The 14,381-nt window shown below is 38.3% G+C and overlaps 1 protein-coding gene and 1 long non-coding RNA gene across 2 annotated transcripts; both read right to left on the reverse strand.

The window, feature by feature from the left end:
* Positions 1-5,498: 5,498 nt before the first annotated feature.
* Positions 5,499-7,434, reverse strand: LOC103330839 (uncharacterized). The gene has a single exon (XM_008233451.3). It carries the CDS (start codon positions 6,885-6,887, stop codon positions 5,697-5,699), a length of 1,191 nt encoding a protein of 396 aa, XP_008231673.2. The 5' UTR covers positions 6,888-7,434; the 3' UTR covers positions 5,499-5,696.
* Positions 7,435-9,553: 2,119 nt separating this feature from the next.
* Positions 9,554-12,137, reverse strand: LOC148916714 (uncharacterized). Its single transcript, XR_016127230.1, has 3 exons — positions 11,736-12,137; positions 10,346-10,419; positions 9,554-9,705 (listed from the first exon to the last, which is right to left on the reverse strand). It is a non-coding gene; the product is annotated as an uncharacterized LOC148916714 (long non-coding RNA).
* Between the last annotated feature and the right edge of the window lie 2,244 nt (positions 12,138-14,381).

Below are 14,381 nucleotides of genomic sequence, written 5' to 3' on the forward strand. Positions count from 1 at the left end.
TTAAATGCTGATGTGGCGAATGTGGGACCCCTTTTTTTGATGATGTGGACTTCCACGTGGACAAAAAAACTAATAAAACATTATGTACATGTTAAAAATAATTTTTAAATCATACTAAAATCATTAAAAAATGAATTAAAAAAAGAAAAACAAAATTCTCATCTCTCTTCTCCAACCCAGCCAACCATTTCTCCCTCCCCATCGTTACCCTATCTCCCTCCCCCACTCCGCTCATCCAGTCCAAACCAACCCCTATACCGCATAGATTCGGCAAGTCCAAAACTCCAGATCTGTCGAATAAGAGAATGCAACCACGAAATCACCTTCTTCCTTTTTTTTTTTCTTTTTTTTCTAAACCACAAATCCCACCGCATCCTGACCGTCTTCATCCGCTCTGACTTAATCGCCACCAAATGGAGGAGAAGTTGCTAGAGATATTCAATGATCAGTGAGCAATTGGTGATATAATTAGGGCCAGAGTCATCAACTTGCCCTCCTTCAGAACCAATACTAGAAGACGAACCATAAATTGATATTGTAAGAGGAGAACAAGTAGTTCGCATCTTTGATGGGAGAATGGGCACTGCAACTTCAAAGTTAAGCATTTGAATCACTTGTTGTATTGAAGGTCTGGAATTGTAATTTGGATGAGCACACCACAACCCAACAATCAACAAACACTCCATTTGTTTCTCATCAAAATCTCCACGCAATTTTGGATTAGCTGCTTTGATAACTTTTCCTTTTACATAAAGCTCCCAAACCCACTCTACCATATTGACTTGACTACCTCCAAATTTTGGATTAATGGGCTTTCTTCCGCAGGAAATCTCCAAAGCAACAATTCTGAAGCTGAAGACGTCTGATTTCTTGCTTAACTGTCTACTGTCAATATATTCATTCAGGAGCCATGTAGCTTGTGGTTATCATTTGTGGCTCTTTTCTGTTGCCGAACCCAAAATCCCCTAGTTTTGCGTGGAAATCAGAATCTACCATAACATTGCTCGATTTGATATTTGTGTGCAACAGAGGTTGCTGCAAAATTTCATGTAGATAGAGCAACCCCGAAGCCAAGCCTTGAACCACAAATCGCACCGCATCCTGACTGTCATCACCGGATCCAGATCTGGAATGTCGTCGACGTCAACAATCTGCCGATCAAGGGGCTGAAGAGAGACGACCTGGATCTCGGCCATCAACGTCAACAACCTGGACCGACTTGTGAAGACTTGTAACGATGAGGAGGGAGAGAGGGACGGCTGGGTTGGAGAAGAGAGATAAGAATTTATTTATTTTTCTTTTTTTTATTCATTTTTAAATAATTTTAATATGATTTAAAAATTATTTTTAACATGTACATAATTTTTTATTAGTTTTTTGTCTATGTGGAAGTCCACATCATCAAAAAAAGGGGTCTCACATTCGCCATGTCAACATTTAACAGATTCACTAACAGTTTGGTTAATCGGAGGGCAAATTGTAGGTTTCCGCGACGTTGAGTATGTACTCATAAATGTCCCCAAAATCGGGTATGCACTCGTAAATGACCTTATAGGTGGGGGGGTTTTACTGTAGTTTACCCTTTTTTTTTTTTTTTATTTATTTTATTTATAGTGGGGGTGTGAGGTAAAAGAAAAACTAAAACTAAAAATTAAATATCAAGAAACATGAAGATTGAACATAAACTTCTATTTAAACCAAAGTAATTTACATTGTAATTTTACAAGTAAAATAACAAGAAAGTAACAAACTTTCAACAAAACATTCAAAACTATCCACAACTCGTTCTTCTTGTTTCCTCATTGCAAACTAAACTTTAGATTCAAAACCTACAATAGATTCAATAAGAGGTGAGCACTACATGCTCAGTAGGGGTCCTATGTCTTATGTGATTAGTGAGATTTATAATGTACAATTTATGTAATGCATGAATGAACTTCAATTTTTCCCAACCTGTTAATCTATATAATAGGGCAAGCAAATCTGCATGTCTCATACCATGCATTTTACCATTGTGCCTCCGAATGCCCCATTATATAAACTAACACCCATCTCAATTATCCCACAATTCCCCTTTTGCTAGTTGTCTTGTCTACATCATTGATCTCCAAGCCCAAATCACCCATTCGACAATTATTCCATCAATTTCCTTGTCTACTATGCACACGGGCTCCCCTAAACTTGGTCCCTATGATGGGTATATTTTATATTACATATTTAACCTCATTCTTAGTATATCTTGGTTAATATTTTGGAAGAATTTTGATACTTTGAATTATATTTCCAATATAGGACTTTAGACTCTCTCTGGAGCAAAACATAATCAAATGGATGAATTTTGGAGTAATTCCAGTTGGAGGACGTATGAGAGTCACTTAGCTTGATCGTATCAAAATTTCAAATTTTTCTACCGAGCGGTTATTTTCTGGCAATAAAATAAAGGTGCAGTGCGCGGTGCTGAAATAGTGACGTTTTGGGCTTTTATTGCGTTTTTGGAGCCCAAGATGACCTCGGATGGGTTCGTGACCTTCTGGGGAAGTGTTTAGAATATTTTTATCTTTAAAACAAGCTATCTTGGGCCAGTTTTGGAGGAGATTTGAGGCCAAAAAGTGGCTGGGCAGATTGTGGGCAGATTCTCCTAATCTAATTTGGACTTTATCTCCTAGTATTATTTTATTTTAACTTAGTTTCCTTGTGGAGATTGGGCAGCTAGGTTTTAGGAGATATTTAAGCTCCTTTTCACAGCAATTTTGGGACTTCCTTTTGGCTTTTGAACGTGACATTGTGGAGAGCAATTGCTAGGGTTTTGGGTTTTCGCGACTTCAAGGTGTTTTTATTATTTTCTTCTTAATGATATTTTCTTGGATTTCAATTATGAATATGTGTAACTAATTCTCTTTTTCTAGGGTGAAGCCTTGAACCTTAGCATGAATATGTGATTTTTATTTAATTGCTTATGATTGAGTGCATGCATACTTTGAATTGTTAATCACTGTTTTAAACTATCTAATCGTCTTAATGCCTGATCACCATTAAGATCTTTAGAAAAGTAATTAGATGCAATTTTGGTCGGAAGGTTCCTTGAAATTGATGCTAGCTTCTTGTTATTAATAATTGTAATTTCACTTAAGATGAACACTACGTATTAAGGGTTGCATGGTTTTTCAAAGGGTTTTCACAAAACGTAATGAATCTTTCATGTTCAGATTTGATTCGAAAGTCCGGATGGGTTGCATGTTGGATATACGTTCTATGTTGGAGGTTCCAAGTATAATATAAATTAGGAAAACTTAACCTTCAAAGTGAAATGTGTAAATCATAAGTAATTGGTAAAAATTCATAGGATTGCTAGGTGATGTGAATCCTTCAATCGTATTGTTTCTGTTTAAAATTTGTTTTTAGTATCAAATAAGTTCTTATTTATCTTTCCCAACTTTTAATTTTAGGTAGTAAATTGGAAATTGTTTTTACATAAATTGCTAAATAGTCATTGAGGAGAACGACCTTGCATGAGCATCTATACTACAATAGTCTTGTATTCTTACAAGTATTTTATGTGATTTTAACCCTAATTGCATAGGTACTAAAAATCCTATCACCCTACAATGGTCAGACTCAACTACACAAAATATCCTTCCCATTACCCTCTTTTCCATGATTTCTTTATCAAGCCAAGAATTCCAATCACCACCGACAACATATGAACATGTCAATATTAATCAAATTATAATAATAATTGACAACATGTAAACACCCAATATAAAGGATAATAATCAAATAATATTACCAAGCATAATATAGTGTTCACAATATTTAATTAAATCAATTTATGTAAAGCCTCCCTAAGAAAAACCCCTACCTCAAATCCAAAGCTATTGTATAACTCCTAGTTGCAAGTCCAAACACTTTGAGCTTCTCCAAAATCTCGCCACACTTAATTCTCACTCTTTTCTTTCTTTTATCTACGATTTTTAGGAAATTAACGCAACTTGAAGAACTTATGATACATGAACTATTAGGTAGGGCTATTTATAGCAAACTAGAGTCGGCAAAGATATAGATAAAAGTTTAATATTGTGCCACATAACTAGCCTATAGATTGCTAGACTACTTGGGTGGGTTGAAAGTAATCTGCCACCCCAAATAGCCTTATGTGTTGGCTTTGTAGAGTGCTTAGCGAGCACTCTCCAATTAAGTTTATATATATGGGATACCTACTGTTCTTACACATCATGCCAATATATCCCACCTCATGCTTCAATTGTTTTTGAGGATTCCACATTGCAACACGTCAATCTTTAACAGAAAGCTTAGTAAGAAAACAAAAATCTTTCTAAATGCTTTTGTAAAGTGTGTGTATATAATAAATATTAAATAAGGCTGAAATGAATTGATATATTTAAAGCCATGGAATAAGATTTGATAGGCTTATGCTAGTTAACGTTTAGATTCACGTAACTTGCCATATATATATATATATATATATATATATTATCAATTATATCTTTTGAAAACTAATAATTATAATTAATTAATTTTATGAAATATTAATATACATATTTAAAAATATGGGGTTTCACACATCTCTCTTAAATTTTTCTTTAAAATGATAAATTATTTTCAAGGTATAAGTTCATGTGAGATTTAAAATATATATATATCCTTGAGGAAATTAAGTGCTTGCATAACATCAGAAAATTTAATTTCAGGCACTTATTTTCTCATGGCTTGGGGCAATGAGTTGCATGTATGCTAACTAAGAATCAATTCTTCAAAACTGTCAACCCAGTAAAGAATAAACAAGGTCTCTTTTTATATTTTGGCGAACGAAGAGAAGTTCATTGAACAGAAATTTATTCCAAAAAACACTGAAATTGATCCTTGACCTCCCTCTTGAGATCCACTCATCTTTGCACATCCATCAGTGCGGAATAAATTCATCCTAAAGATAACAAATACCAAACCACCCTACTTTGCACATCCATCAGAGCCGAGTTTTATGTCCCCTGAATTCCCAATTCATCAAGCATTGCAGATATCGCGTTCCTAATCGTTAAGGTCTCGGTAAAAAGGCTAACACAAGAGAAAACAATGCGAAAACGATGCTTATCGAGTCCTTCGATGCCATGTTGACATGATTACATATGAATCTAATCAATCATTGACACTGAAGTAGTTCCTATAAACCAACCGTGGCCGCCTAAGTAGGCTAGCTGCATCTCAGAGGACAATTACTCAAAGAGCAGGGGATAAAGGATTGAGAGTCATTCTTATCTTTTGAAAAATGGACAGAAATTAGTTTCTTCCACTCCTCACCCAAAATACAATACATTGTACCCAAATAGAAGCAATACATGCGCACATTGTACAAAATCAACTTTCAAGGGTAACCAAAGTCGGGAACCATAAACAGAAGAAATTCCGGAGACTCTACGGCAGGCATTTGTTCTAATAAGAAAGCATATATAAATCTAATTAAAAACAGGTAGGCTGCCGAGTAGAAGAATGAAAAACTGAATTTACTTCCTGCAAAATTTTAGTAAGATGTGGGATACAATTTAAACCTTACTTTAAAGACAATTTCTCGGGTAAAGGACAGCATTATAGTATTGTGCCAAAAGCAATCTAATGCATATGAGTGATGCACCATCAGGTGGCTAAAATAATCACATCCTCACCCGTTTCAACATATCAGATCAGACATCCTGGATATCTACCTTCCCTTGATACACACTTAACAATTCAGGTACTTCGCCAAGATATCTGTTCACAAAAATCTCCAAGAACTGCTTCTCTGTTCGTTTCAGCAGAGAACCCAGATTCAAGTTCTCATTTACGAAACCTTTCAACAACAGAACTTTAACAACAGAGCACCTTGGGATAAGTCTCCTCTCCAAACTGAGACTGAGGACCACAGGATATTTGGCAATCATTCCTGACGACCATCCCATCTTGTTCACTATAAGATCCATTGCTTGCATAAGTTTCTTCTCCGAGACAATCATACACTGCGGGTTCTTCCTGAAGGCGGAGAGAAAATCATCCTCAGACCAACCCCATGTCTTAAGAACTTCGTGACTTCTATTCCATACCAACTTATTCTTACCGCACAATGCACACAGGGCATTCACTGAAGTTGATTTTTCCAGATTAAATCCCATTTCCTTAACCTCACTCACAAGTTGACCAAAGTTTTCAGAATTTACCATCAAAACGCGAGTACGATGAGTTAGCAAAAAAGAAATGCATGGTTGAGGCATGCCCAATTCTCTCAAAAGCCCAATATTTGGCACCACGTGCTTGCAGTGACCTTCCAAGAAAATCCATGAGCTGCGTTTTAAAACAGCAACAACATTTTTCTCAGAAAGCATACTCCTGAGGAAGTTATAAGTGGGCAAAATCCGATTTCTTAAGCTGACTGACAAAAGGTGTGGATTAAAAGCCAGAGTTTTTGCAAAGTCCACTTTTGAAATTTCAAGAGAGCTGAAAAACTCAAGCTTTGGCAAAAGGGTTTTCTCAGGATCAGCTGAAAGAAGTTGTGGATGTGACCTAATAAGCTTTGATATCTGGGTTTGAGATGCTCCATGGTTTCTCAGAAGCTCTAAAACGGAGTCTGCTCTTTCTGGTGACTGCAACTCGACCCACTTAGAAGCTAAAATCGCTCCTTCTGGGGACAATCCACAAGTGTTTATGAGGTAAGTGATTGTGAAATTGTGTTGGTTTTCTGAGATTTCTGAGGTGATGTGTCTGCAGAGCAACTGACTCTGAAGAGAAAAATGTGAGGGTTTTGGATCTCCAACCAAAACTCTGTTTGTTTTGGAAACAAATGTACAAGAAAATATTGAGTGAACCAATCTGAAGGTCTTCAAATTGCAGAGTTGAATCATGTTAGAGGTTGATGATGAACAATTTCTACAGGAAAACTTAAAGCCCTAGCTGATTATCTGCCTTTAGAAAATATGCAGTTCTCGGCATTCTAAAAAGATCTGAACCATCCAAATAAAATTGCCCGGTATAGGATAAACCATTGCAGCTAGGGTAAGTTTTCTTACCATTTTCACAACTGACGGTCACTGACTTACTGCTGCTATCCATGGTGGTAGGAAATATTCTGCCAGAAAAACCTCTTCAGTCTTCATAGGTACAAATCAAAGCAAAGCAATTACTCCAATCTGAGGCAATAAGAAAACCCCAAAAAAAGGGTTGAATTTCAAACTTAAAAACAGTCGAGGGCATTTGTTTCTTTGGGACAAAGGGCGAAGAACATTTGGGCGATGATGCTTTGGTTTATAGACGCTCGACGTGGTTACTCTCAAGTGCGGCCCAGAAGCAATTTGAAAGCGCCTCTTCCTGCAATTGGAATTTGGATGTGTGAGTTATTTACATTTTACGGTGTGTTGTCAAAATCCTTGAAGCCCTTCCTGAAGTTTCAAATTTTTTTTTTTTTTTTGGTCAAGGGAAACTCTATTCATTGATAATGGGAAACATTACAAAAATGAGAAAAACTTAATCCAAATGCAGCCCAACACCAACAAATAAAGCAGGCCCAAAAGATAGAAAACCAAATAAACAACAAAGCCCATAAAACATTAAACAAAGAAACCCTATATCTAGAATACAAGAGTAGCCGCCCCACAAAGCAAGCCAACACCACCACCAGCAGATCCACCACTACCAAGGAGAAGTAATCGATACCAAGGGGTACCAAAGAGGCCAACGAAAGATGGGGGTGAGCAAACCCTAGATCACTAAATCCGGTGTCATTATTTTTTCGTCCAAAAGTTAATGATTTCATATATAAAAAAGCTTACATAAATAACAAATTTAATCTCAGTTCGATTAAAAGACTAACTTATAAGGGGCTTGAAGCTTAATTGGTTAAGAGGATATATCACATCCTAAGTTCAATTCCCTCTTACCGAATTTTGCTTGTAAAAATCTAAGTACTAAATTTGTTATTATTGAAGACATTTTTTTTATATATAAAATCATCATCTTCAAAATTTTAAAGACTTTGAGAAAACAAATTAAAACATTATGGAGTATACTGTTATTTCCACCCACTTATCCTGTTTTTCCACCCACTTTATCTTCAAAATTTTAAAGACAAATTTACCCATTTGTAAAATGACTTCTGTTGAGGCCCAAAAAATGCACGCTTCGGCCCAAATAAATTCTCGACCCAATGCGATACCTTATCGAGAAGAAACCTGATTTGGGCACGCGAAACTGCGTCATATACGCTTTGCACACATGCCACGCTAAACAAATAAGCATCATGCCACGCTACAAGCTTAAGTGGGCCCAAGCCACGCAAGATGCCCGGGGCTTGCTTGAGTGGGTTGTGGTATGGATGGTAATAAATTGTCATGAGGCCCATTGATGGGCCGAGAAATGGAAGTCCCTGTTGCTTGGGAGCCTCTGGCCCATTTCATGTGGATAAGCACAAGAGAGAAAAGAATATCCCACCACTCCAAATAAAAATAGCCCAACCAAAATAAACTATTGACTCAACCAAAAAGCCCAACACCTCAAGCCAAACCTTGGTGAAGTTAGCCCATTTATTTGATAAGTCAATCTATTGTTCTAGAAGGCCCACATAAATAAAATAAAGACCTGCAAAACCATCAGCACTTTGTTAAAAAACAGAAGCCACGAAGGAAAGTCTGAAAAGCTGTTGCAAAGCTCTAGCACATGGGAAGAACAAGTTTCAAGCAAAAACTTCCAAATGACCAAGGGATGTTGGAGCGTAGATCACCCTTTGAACCGGCATGCACACCCATTCTCTTTCTCTCATCAGACCTGGCCATAAAAAAAAGGAAGAAATGAAAGGAAGGAAATAGTGAAAATGAGAATTTGAGGCAGCTGCGGGAAATGGCTTTGAGCACCCAAAACCCCTGATTTTATGCAAATGGGCAGAGGAAATTTCACCAAAATAGGATGATTGAAAGGATGAGGGGAGAAAGCAAGGGAAAGACTTGGCCAAATTGGATAGAAACTATTAGGGTTTCTTGGAAAATGTCAACTTCCATCGACTATAAAAGGGCCTCTTCCACCCAACAAGCATCAACTACATCAGAAAGCAAGCTTCCTCTCTTACTCCCAAAACCCAGCAATTTCGTGCCCAGCTCATCATTTTCCCTTAGTTTTCCCTATTTGCAAGTTGTTCGACACTTGACAGAGTCTCTGTCAAGCTGCAAAAACACTCAAGCTACCTTTTTCTCTCTTTTTCCTCATGCTCAACCAAACCTCTCTGCAAAATCCTTTCTCTCCAACCTTAATACCCAATCTTTCCCCTAGGAACACTTAGTTTTCTCTTCAGTGCTAAACTCATGACAATTTTGCTCACATGCCACAAGCTTCTCATGCCAAGTCAAGAATTTATCTGTAAGTTGCTGTTGCTTTGGTTGGTGAAGAAAACCAAGATGTTTCCTAAGGCACTACTGCCTTTTCGAAGCATTTTGTGGCTTGATTTTCAAACTCAGACAAAGGGGACAATTTCATCAATCGCCATTTATCGCAGCCCACCCATTTACAGTGTCGGAAGAAAAAGCCCCTACATAAATTGTCTGAAAAGCTGTTGCAAAGCTCTAGCACATGGGAAGAACAAGTTTCAAGCAAAAACTTCCAAATGACCAAGGGATATTGGAGCGTAGATCACCCTTTGAGCCAGCATGCACACCCATTCTCTTTCCCTCATCAGACCTGGCCATAAAAAAAGAAGAAATGAAAGGAAGGAAATAGCTTAAAATGGGAATTCTGAGGCAGCTACGGGAAATGACTTTGAGCACCCAAAATCCCTGATTTTATGCAAATGGGCAAAGGCAATTTCACCAAAATTGGATGATTGAAAGGATGAGGGGAGAAAGAAAGGGGACTTGGCCAAATTGGATAGAAACCATTAGGGTTTCTTGGAAAATGTCAACTTCCATCGACTATAAAAGGGGCCTCTTCCACCCAACAAGCATCAACTACATCAGAGAGCAAGCTTCCTCTCTTACTCCCAAAACCCAGTAATTTCGTGCTCAGCTCATCATTTTCCCTTAGTTTTCCCTATTGGCAAGCTGTTCTGACACTTGATAGAGTCTCTGTCAAGTTGCCAGAAAAACACTCAAGCTACTTTTTTCTCTATTTTTCCTTATGCTCAACCAAACCTCACTGCAAAATCCTTTCTCTCCAACCTTAATACCCTATCTTTCCCCTAGGAACACTTAGTTTTCTCTTCAGTGCTAAACTCATGACAATTTTGATCTCATGCCACAAGCTTCTCACCCAAAGTCCCTCTGGTCAAGCAATTCCAATATTTCATAAGCCTTCATATTGCAAGTCAAGATGAAAAATTCACCTTTATTCTATCAAGATCCCAGCAAATTAGTAAGAAGATGGCATTCCTCATGCTTTGGAACCTCTCAATCAAGTCTGAAAAAGAAACAAGGGAGTACGTTGGCCACATCAGGTGCCGGAAGGGAACTAGTAAACAGAAAGAGGTGCCGGAAGCATAATCGCTATTAAAGCATAATGTTTTCCAAAGACAAGTTCCAAGAGACCAAGACTCACTTTCATGCTATCAAAATCCTAGAAAGTTAGACTTCTCATGCTTTATCATGCTTTGGAGGTTCTAAAACAAGAGAATATGTTAGCCAAAATCAAATGCCAGAAAGGTACTCATACACAAACGGAGGTGCCGGAAGCATAATTTTCTCAAAGTGCAAGCAAACTCATCTATCAAGCATTTGACAAAATTCACAGGGCGTGATACCAATTCACATGCCAAGAAATTTCATTTCATTCAAGCATTCCAAGCAATTCGGGCATTTCAATGCAAATTGAAGAACTCATGCTCTTACGACAATACCATTCCACTTCATGCCTAACGACAATATTGCTCTAGAACATGCTCTAGCAATACTCAGATCAGTACTCAATGCCAATAGAAAGGACATGCCAAATTCTCAACAAAAAGCAGCATGCCAAGCAAAACTTATACACAAGCTTTCCAACCATCCTAGCTAGAACATCCCACCTTTAGAAAATCACTATAAATGAAGCTTACATCCAACAAATCCCAGACTTTCCAGATTAGACCTAGACACATCAAGCTTCATTTTCCCAAAATTTCGTTGCATTTCGAGCTAGGGAAGTATGTCAAATAGATTTATAAAACAGCCCATGCAACAAAAACTGTACAGCTCCAGCAACTTAACCCTTACTTTGAAATTCCACCAAACATTCATTTTTTCTTCAAGTGATGCAAGACCAATTCCAACATAACCATTGAGAAGTCCATTTTCATGTCTCAAAAGCTCCAACTCAGATTCGAAAAGAAACATTTGAAAAGTTCAAAAAACACCCAGCAAGCTACTTTGAGATATTTTAACAAACACTTGGCATGCATACCCAAGTGAGCTTGTATAACTCTTGTTTATCACCAAGCTAGAATCCTAAATCAAAAGCTCAACCTTAGAATTCGATTTCTAGTTCACAAATTCTGGAAAATACAGAGGAACTCAAGCATTCAAGCATAGAAGACAAGCGTGCAACAGAGGCATCAACATCAACTCATGAACATGCTTTAGAAAAAAATGGAGGCAGAGAGCACTAGAATGGGTGGATGATCCTCAATTTTGGATACGTTATAACAAACATAATTTCGAGAAAATTTTGTGAAGCAAGCGCAATCATCCAAGCATCATAAGTTAAAAACACATGCAAAAGCAGAATCTGCAGAAACTCACCAGCCATGGATGAATGCAAAAGTTGCAAACCAGCTTTGAGGCATCATAAAAATTCAAAAAATTCTACAAATTTTACAGGCTATAGTGCTCGAGCAGATGAACAACTTTCATCAAGGAAATTTTCTGATCCGAGTTTCCGAAATATGACTTATGTACTGATGCACAATACCCACGGGTTTGGGTCTTGAAGAAGAAGAAAAAGAAGAGAATGAGAAAATCAGAAAATAAAGCATGCCATGCCAAATGAAAGGAAAAGAATGCAGCCACTTGCAAATAATAAAAAATTCAAAAGAAAGGGGCAATAGAATTTTGCCCATGTGAAGGCCAAGCCAGCAAGGAGACGACGCCCCCAGCTCTCTTATGCTCTCACAAGCCCATATCTCTTCTTTAACCCACCATGCATCAATACAAGCATTTGTGAATCAATCCACACAAACCATGCAACTCAAGCATTTCACTTGATATAATCATTTCAAGCAAACCAAACCAGATATCACAAGATCAAGCTTTTCAGGCCACACAGTCGTCATAAAAATTAGAACTTGGCAGTTCTAGCTGCTGGAAGCATAGAGAAGAAGCCATGCTATCACCATATCATGCCAAATTGTCCCCATTGCAACAAAAGGATATCCTAAGTTCATCACGCCATGCAATGTCCCAAACAAAGACTCAGAAGGCCACGCTGCAAGAGTTTTTGCAGCTCATGCCAATCAAAACATTGATGATAATGATGTGTTGTATGAAAAATAACACAAGCTTTATATTCACGCTACCGGAAAAGTGAACCCTCATGCCAGATCAAGCTATATCTTGATTCAGCTCAACCATTAGATTATCCAAATCCAATCATGCCAAGCCAAGTCACGTTTTTTCCAGCACCTATTCCATGCCAAACAAAATAATTTCCAGCACATGCCCTATTTCAAATATCAAGCATACATGCCAATGCCAAGCAATACCAAGCATACAAGCAAAAATCAAGCATACATGCCAATACCAAGCAATACCAAGCATACAAGCAAAGATCAAGCGTACGCCAATGCTAAGCATCCAAGCATACAAGCCAAAATCAAGCATACATGCCAATGCCAAGCATCAAGGCAACACCCTCGGTGTTCAAGAAGGATTGGGTTTTAAGCGGGACCATTGTGACCCCTCCAACCTTCCCGGAAAAGACCTGGCTGTAATTTTAGTGACCCTTAATTGGTTATCCTTGAATTGCTCCTAAACCCATGTCATGCCATGCCATGCCACTGCAATGTATTTCGGGCTGGAAATTGATTATTTGGACCATTTCAATACACATTCATGGCCCCAATAATCAAGGGGGCAAATGTTGAGGCCCAAAATATCCACACTTCGGCCCAAATAAATTCTCGGCCCAATGCGATATCGAATTTAGAAGAAACCCGATTTAGGCACGCGAAAATTCGTCATATACGCTTTGCACACATATCACGCTAAAAAAATAAGCATCATGCCACTCTACAAGCTTAAATGGGCCCAAGCCAAGCAAGATGCCCGGGGCTTGCTTAAGTGGGTTGCGGTATGGATGGTAATAAATTGTCATGAGGTCCATTGATGGGCCGAGAAATGGAAGTCCCAGGTTGCTTGGGAGCCTCGGGACTCAAGCCCATTTCATAGGCCCAAACATGTGGGTAAGCACAAGAGAGAAAAGAATATCTCATCACTCCAAATAAAAATAGCCCAACCAAAATAGCCTATTGACTCAACCAAAAAGCCCAACACCTCAAGCCAAACCTTGGTGAAGTTAGCCCATTTATTTGATAAGTCAATCCATTGCTCTAGAAGGCCCACATAAATAAAATAAAGACCTGCAAAACCATCAGCACTTTGTTGGAAAACAGAAGCCACGAAGGAAAGTCTGAAAAGCTGTTGCAAAGCTCTAGCACATGGGAAGAACAAGTTTCAAAATAGGATGATTGAAAGGATGAGGGGAGAAAGGAAGGGAAAGACTTGGCCAAATTGGATAGAAACCATTAGGGTTTCTTGGAAAATGTCAACTTCCATCGACTATAAAAGGGGCCTCTTCCACCCAACAAGCATCAACTACATCAGAGAGCAAGCTTCCTCTCTTACTCCCAAAAATTTCGTGTTCAGCTCATCATTTTCCCTTAGTTTTCCCTATTTGCAAGTTGTTCTGACACTGTAGTCTCTGTCAAGTTGCCGGAAAAACACTTAAGCTACCTTTTTCTCTCTTCTTCCTCATGCTCAACCAAACCTCTCTGCAAAATCCTTTCTCTCCAACCTTAATACCCCATCTTTCCCCTAGGAACACTTAGTTTTCTCTTCAGTGCTAAACTCATGACAATTTTGCTCCCATGCCACAAGCTTCTTATGCCAAGTCAAGAATTTATCTATAAGTTGCTGTTGCTTTGGTTGGTGAAGAAAACCAAGATGTTTCATAAGGCTCTACTGCCTTTTCAAAACATTTCGGGGCTTGATTTTCGAACTCGACAAATGGGACAGTTTCATCAATCATCATTTACGGCAGCCCATTTAATGAAACGAAACAACGGCTCGCGCAAGTCCGGGCAATGATGGCCTATGAGACGTGCGCAATAAATGCGTAGGCATTTAAGACGCCACCGCAATCACTTCGGATGAATACAAAGGGTCCATCCC

Source organism: Prunus mume, linkage group LG5 (assembly GCF_029339155.1).
Source record: "Prunus mume cultivar Tortuosa linkage group LG5, ASM2933915v1, whole genome shotgun sequence".
In the NCBI taxonomy this organism is placed as follows: Eukaryota; Viridiplantae; Streptophyta; class Magnoliopsida; order Rosales; family Rosaceae; genus Prunus; species Prunus mume.